Raw genomic sequence first — 20,763 nt, 5'->3', positions numbered from 1 at the left:
TTCCGCATCAGTGGAAAGAGGATGCTGTACCTGCATGGATGTAGTCAGGAAGTTTGACGTCATGATCCCTGAGCTCGCTGAATCCTAGCAACGTCTGCCCGGAGATCTCGGCGAATTCGGCTCAACCCACCTCTTGGAAAACAATCAGTCTTAAATTGTATTTGTGTGGCTAACATTCAGAAAAAAAAAACTTATCCAGATAGAACTGGATTAGGCCTGAATCTGGTTCAAGATGGATTGCCAACTGCAGTCTGAATAGTGTCTTAGTGAGGTAACCTTCTATAGCTAATGGGGAGCTAATGATCAAGTGGTTAATGCTGTGAGCTTGTGACCAGCGGGTCCTCAGTTCAAACCCAAATTATATCACAAAGTCGGTATCAAGCCCACATTATATCACAAAGTCGGTAAGGGCCATTGAGCACAATCCTAAATTCCTAAATTGCTCCTGGTTTGCAGATTATCCATTTGCATGGCAGTGCCATGACATCGGTATGTGAGTCATCACTGTAAAAGCGCCATATGAATGCAGTCTTTTTACCAAGTTTTATTTTGATACACAAAGTCTTCATCAAGATATCACATACTCAAGGTTTCAGAGATTCGGCACAATTAGACTCCAAATGTGCCCAATGTACGCCAGATAGACCTTGTGTCCCACCTTGACATTCAAAGTCTTTGTCAAGGTATTACTGGTGCAATGGACCATAGTCAGTCCCTACAGAGCACCCCCTATGGTTCTGCACACATAGGAATTGCATATTAATTACAAAGTTTAAATTGTAGTGGAATACAGATTGATTGTCACAGTGACTTGCTTTTAGAGGAATAATTGTGTAAATCTCGATGCAGAGTTACAGTGAACTCAAAGCAGTTGTGCGTTCGTGTGAAAGGACATGTTAAAGGTGTCGTTTTGTGTTCAGACCTCAGCCTGGTGTAGGTCAGCTACACTAGACTGCAGCCTGGTGTAGGCTCAGCGCATGTCAGGGTCCAAACCCAGAAAGAATCACTCTGATAGTGCAAGAGCTGAGGATGGAGTGCGTGCACCGAGCATTCCTTGTTGCATCCTCAGCTGAGGGGCTGGTGGGGCAGTGGTGGCGGGTGGTCCACTGAGCTCAGTGGGACAAGTAACCTATTTATAAGTGATGTGCATGATCAGGAAGTCTCGACGCAGCCAGGAAGTACGTGAGGTGCAGCGAGTTGTGCCTTACATTTCAGTGCAGAGTGAGATGGTGTTCTGTTTTATTTTAAACATTGCACACTTTGTTGCCTTTGTAATTTATTCATTATCTGTAAAAATGATCCGATCCGAGCTGTGAGTTTTGTGATCTGTTGCACCGTGGCAAGATATCACAGACACACCTACAACATGGACACAGGTCTAAAAAATGAATAAATATTTAAAACGATAGTAAAAGTGTCTTTTAAAAAGTATCTTAAAAAGCTTATTTTGCAATTTTGAATCTATACGTCATGGCTAGAAACGCATCAAGATTTCACAAAATGAATTCATAAAATACCTGTTGTGAAAGTGTAGGAACACGGACCCACAACAGGGGGCGCAAATGAACGGACAATGGAGGAAGTCAAATAACAACACTTTACTGTTGTGAATAAGCACAACAAACACAGCAGATTACAATAATAGTCAATGGAGTCAATTCACAAAAATGTGTTGTGTGGGCAGGCTCGAAGATAAAAGACGTCTGTCCAAAGCAGAACCGGAATCACACGATTTCCTCCGCCACCGAACCTTGGGAATACTGGAGCCACCAAGTCCCGAACTCCCAGGTGGCCACTGCCTCCGCTTGTCGGATCTGGTACTGCTGGCGAGGAACAAAAACAGTTAGATGTGGGTGCGTCTGCACCCAGCAACACGTATGGTGGAAAACCACCTCCACCTCTCGTCGGAAAAAGGAAACAGAATATCTGCTGTCGAAGACACACAAGCAACAGATATTCACAGTCAGCTGAGAACGTTACCTCCTCGGTAGAGCGATATCTCGGCAAAGAGGTGGAGATGTCATCTTGCTGATATACCACTGAAGATCAGATGATTGGTGACAGCTGTCACCCCTGGCTGCTCCTGTGAGGCGGCAGCGCCCTCTTGTGCCTGGAGCCCGCACTCCAGGCAGGGTGCCCTCTGGTGGTGGTGGGCCAGCAGTACCTCCTCTTCAGCGGCCCACACAACAATACCTCTAAGACCTCTTGCTCTCTTATTTCTAGTTCAGACGAGGTTTCCTCCTCTTAGCCGGTGTCTCCAACTGAATGGTCCCACTAAAAATCGGTCCCCCCATTGATGCGGTTCACGGATTAACACTTTGTTTCTGCTTCAAACTGCACTCCAGTCATCATCTATCTCAGTGACAGATATCTGAAGCTTTTGTACAACAATCATGTCTACAAAATTCGGCATTATTTCATCATAAAAGGTGGCTGAAGCAATCAGAGCGCCGCGGCTAAATGAGCTGCTAGCTGACACATTCACTGCGCATTGGTCATTTCAAAGCGTCACAGAATTTCACTGAGTTTCTGCTTAAAACAGCCTCATTTCTGCTTAAAACTGAGTTCAGAATGATTTAAGAGGTTTTAACTTCATCATCTGATGGTTAATAATCCCGTTAATCCATTTGATTGCTTTGGGTGAAGAAACGCCATCTCAGACATGCTGCTGTGGTCCACAATGACCCATGCGCATATGCAAAAGGCAGACCAATTTTTAGGGGCGGACCATTCGGTCTGCGACACCGGCCTGGATGTTTATTTCTGACAACAAAGTTGGGTGGAAGTTGTTTTCACACCTGTTTGTTTGTTTGTCTGATGGTGAACAGCCAATTGTTCACATATCGTTATGAACGTTTTACAGAGGATTCATATCCTAATAGGCAAGAACAGATTCGGTTTTCAAGATGATAGGTCAAAGGTCAAAGTCAAGAAAAATCTTGGAAAATTGGAAAAATCCCAGTCCTTTAACATTGAACAAATTTGCCAAAAAAGATCTAATTTCTTTCATATTTAACAGCATTATGTAGGATGGTATCCTTTATCGACTGACAAAGTTTGATCCTGATCTGATCTGTTAGGAAGTAACTGATAGGAATAGTTGTTACTGCCCCCTGGAGGTTGGAGAATGTTATTAGAATGTTCACTTGTATGGAGGTCTTGACAAGCTTCAGTAAAGCTCTGAGTCAACCTACTTAAGGTGTAGCCTGCTTCTGTTCTACTAATCATCAGTCTGCATCAGGTAACATAACATGGTGTCAGAAGTGTGTTAGAGATGGACAGTGACAATTTGGTCAACTTTTAAAAAGATTGTGAGGAGAAAGGAGCAAGGGAGCAGCGTGCAAAGTAGCCAGAGAAGAACCAAACAGCCTGTTAGCGGTGGAGGAGAGGAGCAAACATGGAACGGCTTCAGATCCCCCCGCCACCAAAATTCGATGTCTTGAAGCCAGAGGAATGGCCAAAGTGGAGGAAAAGGTTTGAAAGATACAGGATAGCATCACAGCTCGATGAACAGCCGGAGGAGAACCAGGTAAATACCTTAATTTACATTATGGGAGAGGACATCGAGGACGTCATAACATCCCTAGCTCTAACAGAGGAAGAGCAGGAAGATTATGCTGAGGTAATTAACCGACTTGAACAACACTTCGTAGTGAGAAGGAATGTGATATTCGAACGTGCAAAGTTCAACCAAAGACACCAAGAAAGCGGAGAGACAGTAGATAATTTTATCACTGCACTTTACTGTTTAGCAGAACACTGTGGCTATGGCGCCTTACACGATGAGATGATACAGGACAGACTCGTTGTGGGGCTGCGAGACAAAAAGCTATCCGAGCAACTTCAGATAGACGCTGAGCTAATGCTAGACAGAGCAGTGACGCGTGCAAGTCAAAAAACAGCAGGAGCTCATGAAATTGAACTTCAAAGCTGAAAATGGTGCAAACATAGACAGTGCCCGGTTCTACCAGAAATCATACCCGAAAAACCAAGACAGACCGCGCATGCAGTTTAAAAACAAAACCATTCCTCCAAAGCAACAGCTTGCAATGGAGAACAATGCATGCTACCGATGCGGGAGAGTAGCTGCCCATAGCAAACAACAGTGTCCAGCGCGTGAAGAAAATTGCAACAAAAGAGGGCACTTCACAAGGGTGTGCAAGAGCAGAGCAGTGAGTGAAATAGAAACCATGCCTGACGATGCAACTAACGAAGAAGACACAGCATATGTTGGCATAGTCAACTCAGAAAACTCAGAAAATGAATGGATTACGGAAGTAAAGATCAATGATCACAGCACACAGCTAAAAATAGACACGGGAGCAGACGTCACAGTCATTCCAGAAGCAGAGTACACCGCATATAAAGCCTTTCCACCATTACAGAGGGTTGACAAAGTGTTATATGGAGCAGGTATGAACCGTCTCTCAGTTAAGGGGAAATTCACAGCCACACTGACAGGTAGCCGCCAGAACAACATTAGCCTGCAAGATGTGTGGGTGATTCTTTAACTACGGGCACTATTGGCCTTGTAAATGTAATTTCCACTACACCATTGCCTTACAATATAAAGCGCCTTGGGGCAACTGTTGTGATTTGGCACTATATACATGTGCTCTGATGTCACTGTTTATCTCCATAGAAACTACGCAAACAATCTTTCATACAAACTGTTTAAAGAGACATTACAGTGTTGTGGTGGAAATTACGGCAGTAGTGTGGGACAACTACATCTTGTTTAAAAAAATCACAACAGTTGTATGACATTGAATACCCCAATTATGTTTTGATTATTTTACTGATATTTTATTCAGAGATATTTTAAAACATTATAAAGATTAGAAACGTTTCTTTACCATTCATTTTTATCATTGAAAATCAAAAGTCTGGGTGTGGGACAAGCACAAAACAGCAATATTTGCATATAATAATGCTGAAAAAAGGTGAAAAAGTCATCATAGACTACTAGAACAAATTTCTTAACACACTTTCATTGTAAAGATAACTATAAAAGTGTGAAATTTCCCCTTTTTTCTGTTTTTCATACAATATGATCAAGGGACATAATAAGTGCCCGTAGTCTAAGAATCACCCGTGTATGTTGTGTCAGGACTGAAGTCAGGATTACTGGACCACACTGCAAGTGTAGCATTGGGACTTGTAGCCAGAATTGACGCCACGTTCTGCCCAAAAACTGTTACCGAACAGTTCCCACAGTTGTTCAGCGGTCTGGGAAGAATGGAGGGGGAATACAAAATTGAGCTCAAACCAGACGCGAAGCCATACTCCCTCTCAACACCAAGACGCATACCACTACCACTCATGTCTAAAGTCAAAAAAGAGTTGAAGCGCATGGAAGACCTAGGTGTCATTTCCAGAGTGGAACATCCTACTGACTGGTGTGCAGGTATGGTTCCAGTCCCGAAGGCAAACATAACCGCCTTTGTTTTGGCATTTCATCCGCACCAGAATACTATCAGCGCAGGATGTCCCACATACTGGAAGGCTTGGAGGGCGTGGTATGTCAGATGGATGATGTTCTTGTGTATGGAGAGACACAGGAATGCCATGATGAACGCCTGTGGAAGGTGCTGAAGAGACTTGAGGAGAAGGGATCACATTGAAAGCAGAAAAATGTGAATTCTCTAGGGACTCAGTTAAATTTCTAGGCCAAATCATTGATGCTGAGGGAGTTCAAGCAGACCCAAACAAGGGTAAAGCTGTGACTGCCATGGAGGAGCCAAGAGATGTCAGCGGGGTGAGACGTTTCCTAGGTATGGCAAATCACCTTGGGAAATACATACCTCAGTTAGCAGCGAAGACACAGCCACTGCGAGATCTTCTGCAGGAGAGAAACACATGGACATGGGGACACGCCCAGCAGCAGGCTTTTGACAGCATTAAAAATGGGTTGAGCACCACACCTGTTATGGCACTGTACAACACACAAGCACATACAGACGTGTCTGCAGACTCATCCTCTTATGCACTGGGAGCAGTCCTACTACAGCAGCAAGAGGATGACACACTGAAGCCAGTGGCGTACGCTTCACGTGCCCTAAGCGACACAGAAAGAAGATATGCCCAGATCAAAAAGGAGGCGCTAGCTACGACATGGGTATGCGAACGCTTGTCCAACTTTTTGGTAGGCATAGCCTTCCATATTGAAACCGATCACAAATCACTTGTTCCCCTGTTGGGGTCGAAAGACTTAAACGAACTACCTCCAAGAATACAAAGACTATGCATGAGACTAATGTGATACAGATACACAATCTCTCATGTACCCGGGAAAAACATGGCCACGGCAGACATCCTGTCGAGAGCACCTCAGAAAGAAATGAAAGACACCAAACTTGAGACAGAGTTGAACTTGTACGTCAACATGGTGATGGATAGCTTGCCTGCCACAGAGAAGAGGCTGCAGGAAATAAAAGAACATCAAGACAGAGACGAAATACTGAGACAGGTAAAGAAATACTGTCACAAAGGTTGGCCTGACAAGTTTGCACTGGATGGGAGATGCCACCAGTATGCACCCTTCGCTGGAGAGTTAACTGTGGAAAAAGGCCTGCTACTCAGAAATAAAAGACTGGTCATACCCAAAACACTGCAACATGAGATACTGGAGAAACTGCATGTGGGCCATCTCGGCATCGTTAAGTGTCGCGAGAGAGCCAGACAAGCCATCTGGTGGCCAGGACTAAGCACTCAGCTCAAGAACCTTGTGGATTTGTGTGACACCTGTGCACGAGAGAGAAGCCACCACAAAGAGCCACTGATTCCCTCTGACTTCCCAGAGAGACCGTGGGAGGTCCTAGGAACAGATCTGTTCAAGTGGAATAACCATCAGTACCTCTTAGTGGTTGACTATTTTTCCCGCTATGTGGAAGTGGCTAAACTGTCTAATACAACATCAGCAGCAGTTATTAACCACCTCAAATCTATTTTCTCCCATCATGGGATCCCTTCTACTGTAAGAAGTGACAATGGGCCGCAGTTTTCCTCTGACCTTTTCAGCCAGTTTGCAAAAGAATGGACATTTGAACATATCACATCAAGCCCAGGGTTTCCCCAAAGCAACGGAGAAGCTGAACGCGCAGTCAGAACAGTTAAGACTGCTACAGAAAGAGCCAGACCCATACTTGGCCCTTATGGCTTATCGAGCGACCCCCCTTTCCAATGGGCACAGCCCAGCTGAACTACTCATGGGCAGACGCATCCGAACAACTCTCCCTACCGTTCCATCCTCACTTCAACCAGAGTGGACTGACCTGGGGCGAATGAGACGGGAAGAGAAAGAAAACAAAAGAAAACAACAACTGAACTACAACAGACAACACAATACTTACCCTCTGCCTCGGCTCCGTGCAGGAGATCATGTCTGGGTGTCAGACACAAAAGAGAGAGGAACAGGGTTGAAACCAGCTAACACACCAAGATCTTACCTGATTGAAACCCCTAGTGGGGTGCTCCGTCGCAATCACACCTGTGGCTCCAGAAGCATCAGGAAACTCAACTGAGACCCCACCTGACCCGACTGCAGCAGAGCCACCCACAGCAGTTCCCAGGTCTGCTGGACCTATCGCTGGGCAGCCTAGCAGTCCTGAGCCAAGAAGATACCCAGCGAGAGAGAGAGAACAGTGCCAGAGTACCTGAAGGACTTTGTTACTAGTTAGCAGGTACTCCTTGGCTGTCTGAGTGGCACAAGGGGCAGAATACACCCCTCACTCAGCTGAAGGATTGGGCAGTCTACCCCACCTTCATAGTAAAAAAAAAAAAAAGAAGAAAGAAATGTGATTGATGTGCTGTCAATTCATGTTAAAGTGTTCATGTTATAGTGTTAAACAACTTCTTTGTGTTATTGTTACTGAGAAGCCTTAGTTCATAAACACAGACAGGAATGTTTTTATTAGAAATAGTATGATTGTATTTCATCTTTTGAACAGCTTCAGTAATTGAAATTTGCTAATGGACAGTTAATATAGACAACTTCACAATACAGAGATATATATGTCAATTTCAGAACTTAAAAAGGTTGGAGAATGTTATTAGAATGTTCACTTATATGGAGGTCTTGACAAGCTTCCGTAAAGCTCTGAGTCAACCTACTTAAGGTGTAGCCTGCTTCTGTTCCACTAATCATCAGTCTGCATCAGGTAACATAACATGATCCACATTACAGATTTTTCCAATATTCCAAGATTTTTCTTGACTTTGACCTATGACCTTGAAAATTGAATCAGTTCTTGTCTATCAGGATAAGAATCCTCTGTAAAAATTTCATAACGACATGAAAAATTGTGGTTACAGGCTGTTCACAAACAAACAAACAAATGGATGAAAACATAACCTCCACCCAACTGTGTTGGTGGCGGTAAGAAGTGGCACTGCATCTAAAGCTGTACACGTATAGACCACGCCTCCTCCGCAGTGGTCAGAATTTGTCGTTTCTGAACTGAAGCCACAGTGTTGTTTTTTTCTTAAATATTGTGATTTGTGTGCAGATGGGATTATGACACAAACAGGAAGAGACGGTCAAAATACAGAATATTGATCCGACATCCAGTGTTACTAAATAATTCGCCCCCGACAGTGGCTCCTCATGATTTCGTTGACCTTTGACTCCATTGTCATCATTGCCATATTTCTGCTGAAACTCCTGAGGAGATTCACATCCTTTTTGCATTTGCAAGTATTTTTTTTTAAATAAATGAGACTTAACATGTAACTTTAAATATGTCAATATTTGAGTGTTTGTCTTTTCTTGCTTTGCCACTTTTTGCGCCGTGATAAACTCCTCTGGCTCGTCTCGCTGTTGTCTGGGGTTATTTTTGCCCGCGGAGCTTCTCTGCCTCTGAAAAATATTTGTACAAGTAAAACTCCAATCTGTACTTCCAGCTGCACCTTAGAGTTTAACCTCGGTGATGATTTGAGGTGGATCTAAACGCCAGCAGCAGAATTCCCCCGGACAGAGCTGGGCCTCATGGTGCGGTGTCGAGTGACACCCTGAACCTTATCTGGTTGCATCATCTGTCCTCTTTAACATGTGTATGTTTTCACAGGGGCAGTTTATTGCCCGAATAACGGATGGGAAGACAGATGCACATGACATCGCCCGACCTACTCAGCACGCCATCGCAAACATAATCTTCAGAAAGGTGAAAGGTCACCTGTATCTGTTGAGTAAATAGAGTGAGCAAAGGAGACACGAATGCACAATGACAACAACAAGCTCGTTTAGCGTTTTAATGGCATCGAAGAGCGGCTTATTTATGTCCGTTTGTTTTTGTTCTGGAATAATTTGGTGCTAAAAGTTATATGGGTTTAATGGTTGTAAGACAGGTTGGAGTTCATGTGTTTGAAGTGGAGCAGGTGGTTCAGTGGTTTGTATATGAGATCTGTTTTCTCTCAGTCCTGCCAGCTTGAAATGCTGAGATGAACCTGTGACATACTAACATCGGTCACAGACTCGGATCTGCTTCAAAGTAAGAAACCAAAGAGAAACGACGCCCCCTACAGGCAACATGTCTATAAAAGTGATCTTTTCAATGCCAAATTAATTGATAAGTAGTTATTATTTTTTAGCATGGTATAGGAAGTGATGGTTTGATCCCGTCAGTCCGTTGAGCAAGTGTGACGGAGGCCAGCAGGTGTCACTGTGCAATAGTAGTCACTAAACCTCACTCCCCAACAACTAATAGGACTGTCTGGCCACAGGGCCCGAGCCCAGGTTTTTGGCCTTCTGGTTAGCGCGTCCACCTCCCATGCCTGAGATCGTACGTTTGCATCCGAGTGGGAGGAGTCAACACAACACAATGCAGATGTGAGAGAGTATTAGCCACTGCACAAGGTCCTTATTCCCCAAGTGATTTTATTTATTCCTTCATTCATTCATTTTCTGTCACCGTCCAATGGTAGACCAAGCACCTCACACCATATTCCCCCATCCTTGGCCAAGTTTACCAACTCTTCCTGGGGGATGTTGAGACATTTCCATACCAGCTAGGAAATATAATCCTTCCAGCATGTCCTAGGTCTTCCCCGGGAACTGCCCCCAGTTGGTTGTGCCTGGAAGACCTCCCTAGGGAGATGACCAGGGGACATCCTCACCAGATGGCCAAATCACCTTAGCTAGTTTCCTTTGATATGAAGAGGTAGAGGCTGTACTCTGCATCCCTCTCAGATATTCAAGTTTCTTAATCTTTATTTAAAAAATAAATTAAAAAAATCTATTGAGAACCAATTCTCATATTCAGTGATGACCTGACTGAGAGGCATCAGCAACGGCTTTGTAAAGTGCTTTGAGTGTCTGCATCAGAAAAATGTTTTTGAAACGTATTCATTTCAGCTCCAACATTGACTACGTTTACATTCAGCCAATAATGTTTCTGTGTAGGCTCTCAGTTGTCCAGGTGGTTTCCATAGTTAGATTCAAGCTTCTCTACTATTCAGCCAATAACCCTTTCATAACCGGAATATTAGCAATAACCTGGTTGTGCATGGCCATGTAAACACCTGCAAAAACCCGAATATGCTCATATTCTGGTTTTTAAAAACCCGAATATGACCCCTGGGTTACTCCTTTTCTAACCCAAATATCAGGTCATATAAACACGCATCGGAATATCCCCATAGAAAGGAACATTATTTTGTGTTCTGCGCATGTCCTATCCGCAAGGAATCTTGGTCTTTTGAGTACGGCAACTACTTGTATGCGGCGTGCGCAACCCACCGGACACCACAAAAGCAGAGGTAAACAAGTATGGCGAAATCCAGACGCGGCAGCACAGCACCACACTTTTGGAGCGAGGAGGAAACCGAATACTTCATTAGTATCATGAAAGACATGAAAATAATGTTTTTATTGACGGTAGAAAGAGGAAGAAGAAATGGAAATGACGCATATTTGCGTCATGACGTTCTCCGTGCGTCTGGACGCTGTCCGTGCGTCTGGACGCTGTCCATGCGTCACTGTTTAGATGGGGATATTCCAAATGATACCAGTCACCATGTATACAGGAGTAACTCTGTCTGCTTAAGCATGTAAACGGGTTATTCCTAATGATTCAGAAACCGAAATATTGACCTTATCCCGAATTAACGGCATGTAAACGTAGTCATTCTCTGATATGGTATTGGAATGTGGGTGGGCACCCGCAATGCTGCACTCATATTTGAGGAATAAAAACTAACATGGCAGCATGTTTATAGTGGCAGACTATAGGTGGCGACATGAGATGCCGTCATTATTAATGCTAACGACATGGACAACAATGGACTCAATTTAAAGATACATCAGTGTTATAATTAAAACAGGAAGCTCTGGCTCTTGTCAGGATTGGGGATTTTATCATGTGTTGTGGGTTATGTTTGTCCCTTATTTTTCTGCTTGGACTTTGTTTCACTGCTTCCTGTTCTCTGTCACTTAGGTGCTTGGTGGTGTGCGGTTTTCAATTTATTTCAGTTTATTTTCATTTATATAGTCCCAAATCACAACAAAGTTGCCTTAAGGAACTTCACACAAGTAAAGGTGCGTTTACACATAACCAAGACGCGTTACAAATGTCATTTTTCTGTCATTCCTGACATTCTTAATGTGACTTAATGCATCTGAATAGGTAGTAGTGCGTGTTGGTGTGTGATATTCTTGATATTCGTGGAGCATGTTTTTGCCTGTCAAAAAATCTTTCACGAATGTCACACACCACCCTCATTTCGTCTCACGTTGTGGAGGTCGCAACTGAGCGTGTTGATCCGTCTTGATGAGTAGTGATCCTTAATAGAACGTGACAACGTTTGTAGTGGTTCCTGTGATGGTTCTTGGAACCCAAACTGTCACGCCTTATTACGAAGTGACACGGAAACTGTCAAGTTTTGACACGACTTGTAACGCGGTATCACATTTCACTGCGCGCCACGACAAATCAGTTTTCTGTCACGTGCGCACAATTAAACTTGGCTCCACATGTCGTTCCACAGTTCCTGCTGAAGCTCCTCAGGATGCTTCTGCAGGTGTTCCACCTGCTGTTGTAACCGATGAGCGGGAGAATGAGTCTGAGCCAGAGGAGTGAGAGGAGCCTCACGTGCAGCCAGAAATCTCTGCACCTCCTCCAGTCCGGCGGAGGAAGAAGCGTGCGCACAATTAAACCCTGCTGCATCGTATGAAGCCACACATCTGTCTCTGTCCTCCTCCTCCTCTCTGCGCCACTCCATGGCACAGAGCTAAACTATGCATGCAGTCACAAAGTTCTTCTGAAAAACTGAAGCGATCTGAATTCGGTTGGATGAATATGGGTGTGTGTGTGTGGAGACAATTCACCTCGTTCACAACGTGACAGAACTTAACGATGCGCTGTTACGCGCAATAGCGCGCAACAACACAGAACACTATTCTTGACCGTGCGTAATGGTTCCTGATAATTCTCCAGCAACATGTGCCATTAATCGTAACGTGTGGTAACAGGTTGCACCAGTTCCTGAGGACACCTGACGCCTCTACCCCGAATCATCACATTCGTGATCAGCGGCCAAGAATGTGTACTTCGTGGCATTCGTGACTTGTCATCATTATGTATAAACGCAGCATAAGAACTAACCTTACCGGTTCCCTTTCTGTTTTCCACGCCCTGCTTTGGATCTTTCCTGCACACCTGTTCCTCATCACTCTCTGTATTTAACCCTCTCTTGACCCTGTCTTCCCCACCAGATAGTTATGTTTTCTGCCTTTGCTTCCCGTCCTTTCTCTGTAGTATTTGTCTTGCTGTGTTTTTGTGAATTTCCTGCTTGTTTTTTGGACCACACCTCTGCCTCATGATTCTGTTACTCTTGCTGATTTTGGACTGCCTCTTTGTGTACAGAACCCTGCTTGTTCTCTCAGTAAATCGCTTTGAACGAATCTCATTTGTGTCTGAGTAAAACATTTGTGTCCAGCCATTTCCTGGCATGAACCCTAATACCTCTGACAGCACCTTAAACAGATATCGGTCGCTGAGATTGATGATGACTGGAGTGCAGTTTTAAGCAGAAATGGGGTGATAATTGCAGAAACGCTGGTGATGCTCAGAAATGACACTGCTGAGATCCAAAATGATGCATGCGGTGAGGGCAGGGCGGACCGATTTTTAGGGGGGACTGTTCAGTCACTAAGAGCCATCATTAAGTCACTAAGGGCCCTTGGGCAAGGTCCTTAATCTCCTAGTTGCTCTCAGTGTGTAGTGACCACGGCAGCACCCTGACATCGGGGTCAAGGTGAAGCATTAATGTAAAGCACTTTGAGCATCTGATGCAGATGGAAAAGTGCTATATAAATGCAGTCCATTTACCATATAAAAGCTGTTGTTGTTGATGAAGATCAATACCTTTGATTTTCATACTAAACTGGTTCATTTACATTCTGTTTCTGTACTTTAAACACGCATGTCCCGATAATTATGACAAGAACTTGTACACATACATTTCTATATTTGTATGTGTAATTTAAATGGAGCATTAGTGCATTAGAATAAAAGTAAAGTGTTATCATTGGTATCTTTCCCGCGGTGCCCTGAGCCCAGCTCACCCCGGGGATCATGGGAAAGGTCCTTGTCAAAGAGTGTGACCAATGGTGCAGAGCAGCAGCCAGGTTAAACAGCTGTACAAGCATTATGATTTTAACAATACAATCTTTGGAATCCGCTGCCGCTTTTAAATCCAGTCGAACCCAGCAGGGAGCGAAGTCTGTTTCTGCTCCGAGTGCGTGCGCGGCATGCTTGTGTGCACATTCAGACACGCACCACTAGATCTGTTTCCAAATGTGTCGTTCCCTGACTGCTAACACAGTTCCATGAAGCCACCCCGGAGTCCGTGCATTTTTCCAATTAGCTTTAAAACAACAGCCAGAAGGCTCCGTCCGTCGCTGGCTTTAGATGACTTTAGCATTTGCATCGTGGCGCGCTCTCCTGTGACTGGCATGTTTACCAAATGCTGTAATTTTCTGCTATGTTGCACTTTTCACCAAACCAGAACACTTTGTGTTGTTTTAGAATGTCTGCAGCGAGGAAGCAGGCATCCCTGGGTACGTGTTCGAGTTTCCCACCCAAGATATTTTTAGGAACATTCACATGCGTCTCATTTGAGAAGCTGAACCTAAAACGTTGGATTTTGATAAAGTCATATTCTGATTGCAGATTGTGGTGTATTGTACAATATTCCACCAACAAAATAGCTGAACAACCAACAGTTTTACTTTTTACCCCTCAGACCACACAGAGTGTTGTTGGACCCTGCAGCACCTCTCTGTCCTCTTCTGTCCATCAAACCTAACGTTCTGTCTTTTAAAAATAAACACAAAACATGGTCAAAAGCATTTTTGTATAATTTGGAAGCTTCTGAAGCTCAAGGTCTCGCTGCTGCATTTTACTATGATGGTGATCATGAGGTTTAGGGACGGCCATGTCTCTGGGTCTTCAACCTTTTGAGTTTGCCTAGGAGGAGTTTGTGGAGTCACAGGGTCACAGGACGGAGGTGTTTGGTGATGTCAATATCTTTGCTGGATAACGAAGATCAAAATCTTTTGGTGTTTCCTATACTTGTGTATCGTTGTGATTCTTGCTAACCAGTTAACTTGGGCAACAACTGATGTATTTAGGACTATATCTCTTTGAAGTGTCCCTGGGTGCAACAGGAATGACTTTGTGCCAAACAGTCACCTGCATTGTGCAGGAACACCAGGTACAACATTTTGGCCATGTGTTGCATTTCTCTGGAGACCCTGGTGGCTGCAGAAGACCACGAGGATGCCCATGTTTCTCCCAGCTTCAACAGACTGATGTTACTTCCCAGAGTTGGGGATGGACTGGTTGACTGCCTAGGTGGTTGCAATCCAGGACCCCGAATGGTTCCTTATTGTCGTGGATTTGGCGGTACCAGGAACGCTCCCAGATCTGACCTGAATGAGTGATCGTCAGAGTCATTACCGTGTGAGGCCAGCAGGAGTCACTTTGCATATGGTCGCCAGTAAACCTCACTCCCCAACAGATGCTAGAGCTCATGGGTTTTACTGAATTATGACTTGTTTGTGGACAAAACCAGACATTTCATGCCTCCATCATTTTGGGCATTGGAAAATGTGGAGTTACAATGCTGAAGCACTTAGAGATGAAAACAATTTTGAAAAGGATTCAGTTTTTCAACCACATTTTCTCAAATCCATCTCGACCCAGGTGATGCCTGTTCAGAAAATTTCATTATGATGGGCCGTTAAACACTTTTTGACTTTCCCATCTGAAACATACAGATGTAATCATAACCCCCCCCAGCACGCACGCACACACACACACACACACACACACACACACACACACACACACACACACACACACACACACACACACACACACACACACACTTCCTCCATGGGCTGGTGGATGTTTCAATCAAGAAAAACTAGAGTTTTATAGTTCTTGACAAAACGACATCATTGAATTGGATCTGTTTGAAACTTAGTCAACTCTTCCCGCCCCAGCGACCTTCTCCCTGTCATGGTCGATCTCATCATCCCTCATGAGATTATGAAAGCCTTAGAGACTGGGTGAGTCCACCCTGTCAAGGAAAGTCATTTTGGTTTATTTGACACCGATGTTAAGTAACAAACAAAAAGGTCATGATGACCGTGTGAAGATCATTGACTGGTCAACCTTCAAACATGGTTTCGTCTTCACACTTGAGTTCCTGCTGACAATCCACCTGTTGATCTCATGTTCCATTTTTCATCACCCAGACCGTTTGTATGCAGCAACAAGCTGTTGCAAGGGAAGGCAACAGTCCTGCTTGTCCACATGGAGCAATACCAGGTCTAAAGTCACATAACTCGGTTACGCCAATCGGAGGTCACTAAAATTAACATTGAATCGGTGTGTAACTTTGCAAAAACAATGTCGGACTCTGTTGTTTTCTCTGGGCCCCTCCCCAATCAGACCGGGAGTGACATGTTTAGCCGCATGTTCTCCTTGAATTGCTGGCTGTCTGAGTGGTGTCCAAAAAATGAGGTGGGCTTCACTGATAATTGGCAAAGCTTCTGGGGAAAACCTGGTCTTGTTAGGAGAGACGGCATCCATCCCACTTTAGAGGGAGCAGCTCTCATTTCTAGAAATCTGGCCAATTTTTTGGGATCCTCCAAACTGTGACTGTCTAGCGTTGGGACCAGGAGGCAGAGCTGTGGTCTTATACACCTCTCTGCAGCTTCTCTCCCCCTGCCATCCCCCTATTACCCCATCCCCGTAGAGATGGTGCCTGCTCCCAGACCACCAATAACTAGCAAAAATCTATTTAAGCATAAAAATTCAAAAAGAAAAATAATATAGCACCTTCAATTGCACCACAGACTAAAACAGTTAAATGTGGTCTATTAAACATTAGGTCTCTTTCTTCTAAGTCCCTGTTGGTAAATGATATAATAATTGATCAACATATTGATTTATTCTGCCTAACAGAAACCTGGTTACAGCAGGATGAATATGTTAGTTTAAATGAGTCAACACCCCCGAGTCACACTAACTGTCAGAATGCTCGTAGCACGGGCCGGGGCGGAGGATTAGCAGCAATCTTCCATTCCAGCTTATTAATTAATCAAAAACCTAGACAGAGCTTTAATTCATTTGAAAGCTTGTATCTTAGTCTTGTCCATCCAAATTGGAAGTCCCAAAAACCAGTTTTATTTGTTATTATCTATCGTCCACCTGGTCGTTACTGTGAGTTTCTCTGTGAATTTTCAGACCTTTTGTCTGACTTAGTGCTTAGCTCAGATAAGATAATTATAGTGGGCGATTTTAACATCCACACAGATGCTGAGAATGACAGCCTCAACACTGCATTTAATCTATTATTAGACTCTATCGGCTTTGCTCAAAAAGTAAATGAGTCCACCCACCACTTTAATCATATTTTAGATCTTGTTCTGACTTATGGTATGGAAATAGAAGACTTAACAGTATTCCCTGAAAACTCCCTTTTGTCTGATCATTTTTTAATAACATTTACATTTACCCTGATGGACTACCCTGCAGTGGGGAATAAGTTTCATTACACTAGAAGTCTTTCAGAAAGCGCTGTAACTAGGTTTAAGGATATGATTCCTTCTTTATGTTCTCTAATGTCATATACCAACACAGAGCAGAGTAGCTACCTAAACTCTGTAAGGGAGTTAGAGTATCTTGTCAATAGTTTTACATCCTCATTGAAGACAACTTTGGATGCTGTAGCTCCTCTGAAAAAGAGAGCTTTAAATCAGAAGTGTCTGACTCCGTGGTATAACTCACAAACTCGTAGCTTAAAGCAGATAACCCGTAAGTTGGAGAGGAAATGGCGTCTCACTAATTTAGAAGATCTTCACTTAGCCTGGAAAAAGAGTTTGTTGCTCTATAAGAAAGCCCTTCGTGAAGCTAGGACATCTTTCTACTCATCACTAATTGAAGAAAATAAGAACAACCCCAGGTTTCTTTTCAGCACTGTAGCCAGGCTGACAAAGAGTCAGAGCTCTATTGAGCTGAGTATTCCATTAACTTTAACTAGTAATGACTTCATGACATTCTTTGCTAACAAAATTTTGACTATTAGAGAAAAAATTACTCATAACCATCCCAAAGATGTATCGTTATCTTTGGCTGCTTTCAGTGATGCCGGTATTTGGTTAGACTCTTTCTCTCCGATTGTTCTGTCTGAGTTATTTTCATTAGTTACTTCATCCAAACCATCAACATGCTTATTAGACCCCATTCCTGCCAGGCTGCTCAAGGAAGTCCTACCATTATTTAATGCTTCAATCTTAAATATGATCAATCTATCTTTGTTAGTTGGTTATGTACCACAGGCCTTTAAGGTGGCAGTAATTAAACCATTACTTAAAAAGCCATCACTTGACCCAGCTATCTTAGCTAATTATAGGCCAATCTCCAACCTTCCTTTTCTCTCAAAGATTCTTGAGAGGGTAGTTGTAAAACAGCTAACTGATCACCTGCAGAGGAATGGTCTATTTGAAGAGTTTCAGTCAGGTTTTAGAATTCATCATAGTACAGAAACAGCATTAGTGAAGGTTACAAATGATCTTCTTATGGCTTCGGACAGTGGACTTATCTCTGTGCTTGTTCTGTTGGACCTCAGTGCTGCTTTTGATACTGTTGACCATAAAATTTTATTACAGAGATTAGAGCATGTCATAGGTATTAAAGGCATTGCGCTGCGGTGGTTTGAATCATATTTGTCTAATAGATTACAGTTTGTTCATGTAAATGGGGAATCTTCTTCACAGACTAAAGTTAATTATGGAGTTCCACAAGGTTCTGTGCTAGGACCAATTTTATTCACTTTATACATGCTTCCCTTGGGCAGTATTATTAGACGGTATTGCTTAAATTTTCATTGTTACGCAGATGATACCCAGCTTTATCTATCCATGAAGCCAGAGGATACGCACCAATTAGCTAAACTGCAGGATTGTCTTACAGACATAAAGACATGGATGACCTCTAATTTCCTGCTTTTAAACTCAGATAAAACTGAAGTTATTGTACTTGGCCCCACAAATCTTAGAAGCATGGTGTCTAACCAGATCGTTACTCTGGATGGCATTTCCCTGATCTCTAGTAATACTGTGAGAAATCTTGGAGTTATTTTTGATCAGGATATGTCATTCAAAGCGCATATTAAACAAATATGTAGGACTGCCTTTTTGCATTTACGCAATATCTCTAAAATCAGAAAGGTCTTGTCTCAGAGTGATGCTGAAAAACTAATTCATGCATTTGTTTCCTCTAGGCTGGACTATTGTAATTCATTATTATCAGGTTGTCCTAAAAGTTCCCTAAAAAGCCTTCAGTTGGTTCAGAATGCTGCAGCTAGAGTACTGACGGGGACTAGCAGGAGAGAGCATATCTCACCCGTGTTGGCCTCCCTTCATTGGCTTCCTGTTAATGCTAGAATAGAATTTAAAATTCTTCTTCTTACTTATAAGGTTTTGAATAATCAGGTCCCATCTTATCTTAGGGACCTCATAGTACCATATTACCCCATTAGAGCGCTTCGCTCTCAGACTGCGGGCTTACTTGTAGTTCCTAGGGTTTGTAAGAGTAGAATGGGAGGCAGAGCCTTCAGCTTTCAGGCTCCTCTCCTGTGGAACCAGCTCCCAATTCAGATCAGGGAGACAGATACCCTCTCTACTTTTAAGATTAGGCTTAAAACTTTCCTTTTCGCTAAGGCTTATAGTTAGGGCTGGATCGGGTGACCCTGGACCATCCCTTGGTTATGTTGCTTTAGACGTAGACTGTGTTTCATAATTATTGTATGGCCTTGCCTTGCAATGTGGAGCGCCTTGGGGCAACTGTTTGTTGTGATTTGGCGCTATACAAGAAAAAAGTTGATTGATTGATTGATAACTGCATGGAGGTCTTTGTGTACGGTGAAGAGTTCTTGCTTTCTCCTGTTTGATGCCTTTATTTTCCTTCTTTCTAGGAAAAGTTCACAGAGGACTGCAAGTTCAGGGAGCGTTTTCAGGAGAACAGCTACAACACGTACGCCTCAGTAATCCACATGAACCACAGGACTGGCCGCGAGTGGTTCGTGGCCCTCAACAAGCGAGGGAAGGCGAAAATGGGCTCCAGCCCACGGGTCAAATCCCAACACGTCTCCACACACTTCTTGCCCAGGGTCAGCCTCCTCCATATGAGTGAACGTGGCTTCACCATCACAGACAGGAGCAAGGACAGACAGAAAGCCCCTACTCCGCCCAGAATTCCCCAGGTGAAGCTCAGCGTCCAGGCAGAAATGGCGCAAAGACGGAGACAAGTGAAGTACTGGCCCAAGTATCGGTTTGGATAAGTGTCCAAGGGTTTGGACGTTTAATGTGCTCAGAACATTCCGGGTCTCCGAAGTGTGATTTAAAAAAAATATTTTTTTTAACGGACTCACATGTGACTGTTGAGTTTGTTGAAGCTGAAGCTCGTTCCCGGGTTTTCCTTCAACACGAGCTAATGATGCAAAACTTTTAATTACTTCTGCCGAGGAGCTGAAGTCTTTGCTGGTCTACTTAAAATTACTGAAGTGTTTTTCATGAAACATGATGTGTACTTCAGAAGAACATGTTACATTTTGATACATATTTTTCTTTGTCAATAACTCAAAAATAACATCCTTTATTTAAAGAACTGTAGGCGTGTCTATACAACTTAGTGTTGATGGTGAGAGCGATCTGGATCCAGGAGGTGGTTGATTCTTGTCTTAGGTTCTGAATATCTCCACCCTTTAACAAACAGATTTACAAGAACTGTCCTGCACATGAGGACTGGTTCTCCACCAGCATCCTGCTCCTTCTGGGTGGCTGTGAGGGATCAAGGACAAAACTCTCCATCAACAGTGTCATTATAGAAACTGGCTGTCATTAAAGACAACCAGAGTCACAACTTCACAGTGTTTCACCCAGATCACCTCAGACATTGGGGCAGATATGTGTAAAATATCACTACGATTTATGGTAGAAGCATTGATTGATACATAATAATAAATTGTCACTCCAAGCTCAGTTTTTTTCTTTTTTTTTTATTGATGTAATTGGGGTTGGAATTTGGCCGGTTAAAAAAAACATAGACAACAAGACTTCATTTGTGTCTGTATAACCCATAACGACTGTAAATTTCATTTTAAAATTACCAGTTTTTTGCAGTTTTGTTTGATATACAACCCCAATGCCAATGAAGTTGGGACATTGTGTGAAATGTAAATAAAAACAGAATA

The 20,763-nt window shown here is 43.3% G+C and overlaps 1 protein-coding gene across 1 annotated transcript in view; it reads left to right on the top strand.

Annotated features, from left to right (window-relative positions):
- Positions 1-20,451, top strand: part of fgf5 (fibroblast growth factor 5) — a 35,281-nt gene extending 14,830 nt beyond the window's left edge. Inside the window, exon 3 of the mRNA XM_034169608.1 lies at positions 19,486-20,451. Coding sequence (XP_034025499.1) covers positions 19,486-19,851 — 366 coding nt within the window. The 3' untranslated portion in view covers positions 19,852-20,451. The remainder of the gene's footprint in view (positions 1-19,485) is intronic.
- Positions 20,452-20,763: the final 312 nt, after the last annotated feature.

This window comes from Thalassophryne amazonica, chromosome 5, assembly GCF_902500255.1.
Source record: "Thalassophryne amazonica chromosome 5, fThaAma1.1, whole genome shotgun sequence".
Taxonomy (NCBI): Eukaryota; Metazoa; Chordata; class Actinopteri; order Batrachoidiformes; family Batrachoididae; genus Thalassophryne; species Thalassophryne amazonica.
Note: the sequence above shows the minus strand (reverse complement) of the source record. Positions and strands in the feature narration are given on the sequence as shown.